Source organism: Poromitra crassiceps (genome assembly GCF_964638095.1).
Source record: "Poromitra crassiceps genome assembly, chromosome: 2".
Classification (NCBI taxonomy): domain Eukaryota; kingdom Metazoa; phylum Chordata; class Actinopteri; order Beryciformes; family Melamphaidae; genus Poromitra; species Poromitra crassiceps.
The window spans coordinates 41,470,067-41,476,362 of NC_139624.1; the positions used below are offsets into that span (position 1 = coordinate 41,470,067).

The following is a 6,296-nucleotide window of genomic DNA, read 5'->3' on the forward strand; positions in this document are numbered from 1 at the left end:
TAACACTGCAGTATATCTATGTACCCTGTAACTAGGTCGCTATAACGTCAAGGTGTTTTCTCTGTGTCATCTCGTTTTTCTGTTCTGCTTCTGCTTTGGTCTGAGGAATGGAAAAGGTTGTACTATTACCTTGGGTGGGGGGGATGATGTGTATTTTTACTATTTTACAAAAGGATATTTCGGGTTGACAGTGACCAGGTTTGTCTGCAGCTGCCTCAGTCTGCGCTGTGCACCTATAGCGCTCGTGGGTCTGTGTCGCAGCTCTCTAGTCCCTACCCGGGTAAATGTTTTGAGTATATGCCCATGGTCACGGTCCAAAACAATAAGCACTAACACTGTGACACTAACAAAGCAAATGTCAGAGGGTGTCTTGTACGCTGTTAGCGGTGCAATAATGACCTTTTCCTCTCTAGCTGTGGCTCCTTCTGTCTCCGGGGGGTTTGCCAGTGAAATGCTCGAGGAGCAGTTGAGAGGGGTGGGTGGGTGGTGGGGGAGGGGTCAGGCTGTGAAATCAAGCCTATAGACCTTATTCGATTGACGTCACTCACGTACTGGCACGCCCACCGCCGCCATATTGTTGACATAGCGCTGCAGCTCTCAAGTGACAGCCTATGTGGAGCAGCGTTTATATTGTTCCAATTGTGTTCGGATGGTGACCTGCGTTACACATGGCTGTAGTAATGACAGCAATAAAGTCCCCGTGGTTTGTTTCTATCTCTACCGTCCACAGACGTGAAGGGAGCAAGACTGGGGATACGTCAGCAGCACAGGAGATGTGTGGATAGTTAGGAGAGACAGGTGAAACTTTCTGACAGCTCCTCACAGCAAAGTCTGTTCACCTCGTTCTTTTGTTTATTTATTACAGGCATTAACGGCAGCATACAAACAACAACTGTGGGGTTTTTATTACTGTCATTACCATTGCTATTTTGTAATGGAACAGAAACGACAATAAGGCTGTTACTAGTTGTCAGCTGCAGCGCTGTGTGCGCGCAGGATGGTATGTCAACAATATGGTGCCATCCAGGGTTAGTGAATAAGATCTATACCACCCTCTATTAGCACCCTGTAATTAATAAGGTCTATACCACCCTCTATTAGCACCCTGTAATTAATAAGGTCTATACCACCCTCTATTAGCACCCTGTAATTAATAAGGTCTATACCACCCTCTATTAGCACCCTGTAATTAATAAGGTCTATACCACCCTCTATTAGCACCCTGTAATTAATAAGGTCTATACCACCCTCTATTAGCACCCTGTAATTAATAAGGTCTATACCACCCTCTATTAGCACCCTGTAATTAATAAGGTCTATACCACCCTCTATTAGCACCCTGTAATTAACAATCAGCTCCAGTTTATAGGGCATGGTGTGTTTGTGCATTTGGTTGTGAGGGTGCACATAATTTTTGGAAGATCCGATGTCCTTCACATGATACCATTGCTCTATTCAGTGTGGGACATCACCATTGGAAATACCCCTATGAGATTAACCATAATCCACATTTGTGTGTGTGTGTGTGTGTGTGTGTGTGTGTGTGTGTGTGTGTGTGTGTGTGTGTGTGTGTGTGTGTATGAACTTTAACTATTCTCTATTTCAGAGTTTCCCAGCCAGGCCGTTTTGACAACCATGGATTTTAAATGTGTAACAGATGTCCTGAAAGAGTTGAATGGATTAAATGACTGTACTCTTGAATGTAAACATTGTTTAACTTTCCCAGAGTGATATAGAATGACACGTTAGCAGCAGATCCAGGTTTGTTTTAATTTGACAAATTATGCAACATCAGAAGTGTGAAAGTTATGCAGGGCTACATTTATGTACCATCCTTTTTCTAGTAGGTGGGACTTCTTGAAATGTTTTGGAACTTGACTTTTATGGGGCAACAGATGTCTTCCTACTAAACTCTGAACTGTTTTCTTTCAGGTGCTCTTGAAAACACCTCTTAATCAGGAGTGAAGAGTGTCTGTTACAAATGTTCTTGAAGTATTTTTCACCTGAATACCCGTTTGTTGCCAGAATGTGTCCACCAACAGTTGCCATTCAAAAATGACCAGAAAAGATCTGAATACCACTGACTCCGCACATATTCCTCCTTAGATTCTGTGAAATGTGTCATGGGCTATACTCAAAGGTTTACTACTATTGAACACAAGGTAGCGCCACGCTCTGCATGGGTTCAAAGTCTCGTTTGTGAGTTTTTTCTCTTTGTGCTGTTTTTGACATGTATAGCAGCTTGTAGACGTGCTTGGCTGCCGCTGCTTTTTGTTCTTCTCCACAAACATAATGTATGACTGACCCACCCCCTTCTCTCTGTCTGCCCCACCCCCTTCTCTCTGTCTGCCCCTGTCTCGCTCTCTCTTTCTTTTCTTCTCTCTCTCTGCTCTCTGTCTGCCCCTGTCTCTCTTTCTTTATTTTCTTCTCTCTCTCTGTCTTGCTCTGTCTCTCTCTCCCTCCTAAGCATGTCCAACAACAGTAACCTCTCTGTGTCCAGCCTCTGTCCTCCTCTCTTTGGATCTGTTCTCGTCTAAAGAACATCATTCTTCTCGTCTCTTGGCTCCCTTTTGCATTGTGATTAATTGGACACAGGCCTCTACCAAGTGTTTTGTGGAATACTACTACTGTACTCGAAACATGAATCCATACATGATACATACATACCTTACATGAAAACTATATATTGCATTGGATTTGTCAACAGTTTGTACCCTCCCCAAGAAATTGGTTGAGTCTTAAATTTAGCGCCATGGTAAGACAAGTCAGGGTAAATGCAGCTTTTCAAGACTACCATAGGTCCTCTACCAGCACTGAGTGCTTAGTCTCAGTCTAAGGAAGAGGTTGATTAAGAGCAAGTGTCAGGTTGACTAGCATTACAAACTGGGAAGTTACTAATAGAAATCACTGCATACTTGCACGCCTTTCTGAGAGTTTTCCCCCTCACAAATGTTTTTATGCCCCCAAAACTCACCCATTATTGACCCAGTAAAACCTTCGATTTTTGTCTGTAGTGTCACTCGCTATCTAAAATGCAAAATGTGCATATATCATTGTTGAATGGAACTAACTTATATGCCTGCCCCGCTTCCCTCCAGATCCGGGTGGTGAATGCATTCCGCAGCTCCATCTCCCTCTATGAGGGGCTGGAGAAGCCCGAGTCGCGATCATCCATCCACAACTTCATGACCCACCCGGAATTTCGGATAGAAGACTCCGAGCCCCACATCCCCCTCATCGATGACACCGACGCCGAGGACGACGCTCCCACCAAGCGCAACTCTGCCAGCCCCCGCAACGCCACACCCACCCCGCCCTCGCCTTCCACCGATGCCCCCACCACGCCCACCGCGCCCGCATCTCCCTCCCCCTCCCCCAACCAGAACAATAACGCCGTGGAGAGCGGCAACCATCTCCTCCCGGAGGGCACCAAGTCAGGAAACCCCTCGGCCCCAGGGAGCCCCCTACACAGCCTGGAGACCTCCCTCTGATCTGACCCCCGCTCCACACGTACCACCACTTTTCTACCCCACCACCAAGGAGCTTGACGCATACTAATGAACGAACACACTAAGGAGGAGAGGAGAGACGCAGGGTGAGGAGGAGAGTGGAGTCATCTGTGAGCTTCGCTTGGGCTGGACTAAAAGAACAGCAAACATTCAGAAGAATGTAGGGTTTGGTGTGGATCCTTTGGTCTTCTTTTTCCCCCCTCCTTCTTAAGTCCCCCACTGCAACACAAGGACTCTTTGTCTCCTTGCTAACTTTTGTTTTCTCAGTGAACAAGGGGTGATAATAAACTCAGATTGAAAGTGACCTGTTTTTATTATTCTATTATTATTATTATTATTATTATTATTATTTTAATTGAGAAGGGGAAGGTCCTCCTGGCTTGAAGATCGTCTGTAAGAATTTGAAAGAACCTTTAGCTTCTCTTTTATCTGAATGGTGTATATTTATCTTTGTCCCTTGCTCATTCAAAAACTTATTTCTGCTCCATTGGCTGTTAATATTTTGAGTTATTTATGTTTTTGGAAAAAGCAGGTCTGTTTACAAAGTTGTAGATACTTTTTTTCTGTTTGTAGGCAAAAGAGCTTCCTGACTGACGTATGATGCAGAAAACTGGGGACAGAGTAACAATTGAATGAAAGGATTATTTCAGATACTGCTGTATTTTCAGGAAAAAGGGTGTTTCTATTGAAACCTAACTATTTTTGCCTGCAAGTTTTATTTGTTATATATTTGTAGATAAATATAGAACCTTCTAGCCAAACCGATAAACACTAAGGCTTGTATAGCAAAGAGGTCCATCGGGTGAGGCGTTTTCACAGGAGGGGACAGGCAAGACAAACAGGACCTCTATCATTCACATTTCTATAATAAATATTTACTTCTTACGTTTCTTTAAAAGTTTTTCATGTCCACAAAACTCTGAGGAGTTCTGGATTCTCTTCATTCTGTCATTGTGTTCAAGGGTTTCCACATGTTGAAAGGTTCACTCATTAAAGGGAGTTTAGAATACATCTCTTCTTCATATTAAAAATCGTGCATTTTGCATTTTCATTTCTGGTTTTTATTTTTCTCAGCAAAACTTCAGTCCCTGCCAATGTACAATATTGACATTTGTTTACTCAGGCATAGAAAAGTATTTAATTGAAAAGGAATCTATTAATTAAGAAAGAACCTTTTAACTTCAAACTTTGTGTCTTTAGGTCGTGAAACATTGTCTTGGTCAAAAGCAAGTGGATTATTTTCATATTTCATTCAGTCTTTAAGATTTCTCTTTAAGAAAACTTAATTTTACCCTCTGAGTTCTGGTTTGTTGAAATTTCAAAAATCAAAAACCAAGAAAAAAAGTTTGTATTTTTCTTCATCCTTGTCCATAAGGCTCCTTTCACCATCATAAAATGTTGCTACATTTGATTTGTTTGTAGAATATTTTTGACACCTGATGTACTGGAAACACTTAACGGATTGGACATGTGCATTTTTCAAGAATAAAGACTAGGCATACACTGGTATCTGCACAGGGTACTTTATTTCATAGTGTTCCTTGGGGAAACATTTTGATACAAAACATAAAAATTGTACCTTTGTATTTTTATGACAATATAGATACCTTTCGTCCGACTAAGCCAGTTTTGGAGGATTTGACACAAATTACATTATACAGGGAAGGGTTTGGGCATTATAAAAAGGGATGCTTTGTTCTGATAGGAATATTCTTCTCAGGGTGTAAATGGCGTGAAAGAGGAGAACAGACTTATATAAGTTTGCGGTTGAAATATTACCGCATTTTATTTAATATTTGGGGAGTTCCTTTGTCGACCACCCAGGAGGATCTGGGCAGGAGGGTGCAGATTCTTCCTGCACCCTTCTGACCTGCTCACCTGACAGGAAGTGGACAGGGGAAGGAAGCGGACATGTTCAATCATAATCTTTGGGGAAATAGGTTGTTTTTTCCTTGTTTTACAGATGAAAAAAGCAGCTTGAGATTGCATACAAACTGAGAAATTGGAAAGACAAGAGAAATCCATATAAGGAGTTTGTTCTGTAGCTTCTTCCTATAATGGGAATGAATGTTTATCCATCTGTTTTATGGATTATTATTTTTTTATCTTTTAACATTTGGAAATAAAGTACTTCATGTCTGTTTATCTTGAGCAATTTAAATGGTTATCGTGATTGGATTTACATTTGAAACTTGTCGAGTAATGTGTATGGTTTTTAAAAATAAAAAATGTATTTAGCCTAATTGCAGGGCCATGTTTTTCTTTGATCATACAGTGCCTATGGAATGTAGTCGTGTATGTATGCAGACCCTGAACTTATTACAAGACAAGCAAACACCTTGCATTAAATGTTGGATTTGTGATGCCCAAGTATCTCATATAAGAATTACTTGGCAAATTAAAATTACTAATTATATCAAGTTTTTTTAAATCAGGCTCACAAGAAAACCTGTTTCTGTGCTCTTGAAAAATGAAAGAGTGCCATTAGATTATAGCCAAAGAATTTAACAAAACAGTCAAATCAATGTCATATTTAGTGCATTTCTTATGTTCAGTATATGAATGTACTTTGCATAATGTAGCTTAATATATTATTTTGTGTTCTGACATTAAGAACTTTTGGTTAGATTTATGTCCAGAGTATCATTATGATTGTCATTATTTCTGGCAACTTGTCTATATAATTTAGACTATTTCAAATACTGAAAATGGAAGAGAACCATGCTGATATTTTGATTATTCCAGGGTCACACTCACTTTCCCCCATCTAAAACAGCTTTGAATAGT

General features: G+C 40.9%; 1 protein-coding gene across 1 annotated transcript in view; it reads left to right on the forward strand.

The window, feature by feature from the left end:
- atp2b1a (ATPase plasma membrane Ca2+ transporting 1a) overlaps positions 1 to 5,752 on the forward strand; it is an 89,679-nt gene extending 83,927 nt beyond the window's left edge. The window contains exon 21 of the mRNA XM_083632027.1: positions 3,099 to 5,752. Coding sequence (XP_083488153.1) covers positions 3,099 to 3,491 — 393 coding nt within the window. The 3' untranslated portion in view covers positions 3,492 to 5,752. The remainder of the gene's footprint in view (positions 1 to 3,098) is intronic.
- Positions 5,753 to 6,296: the final 544 nt, after the last annotated feature.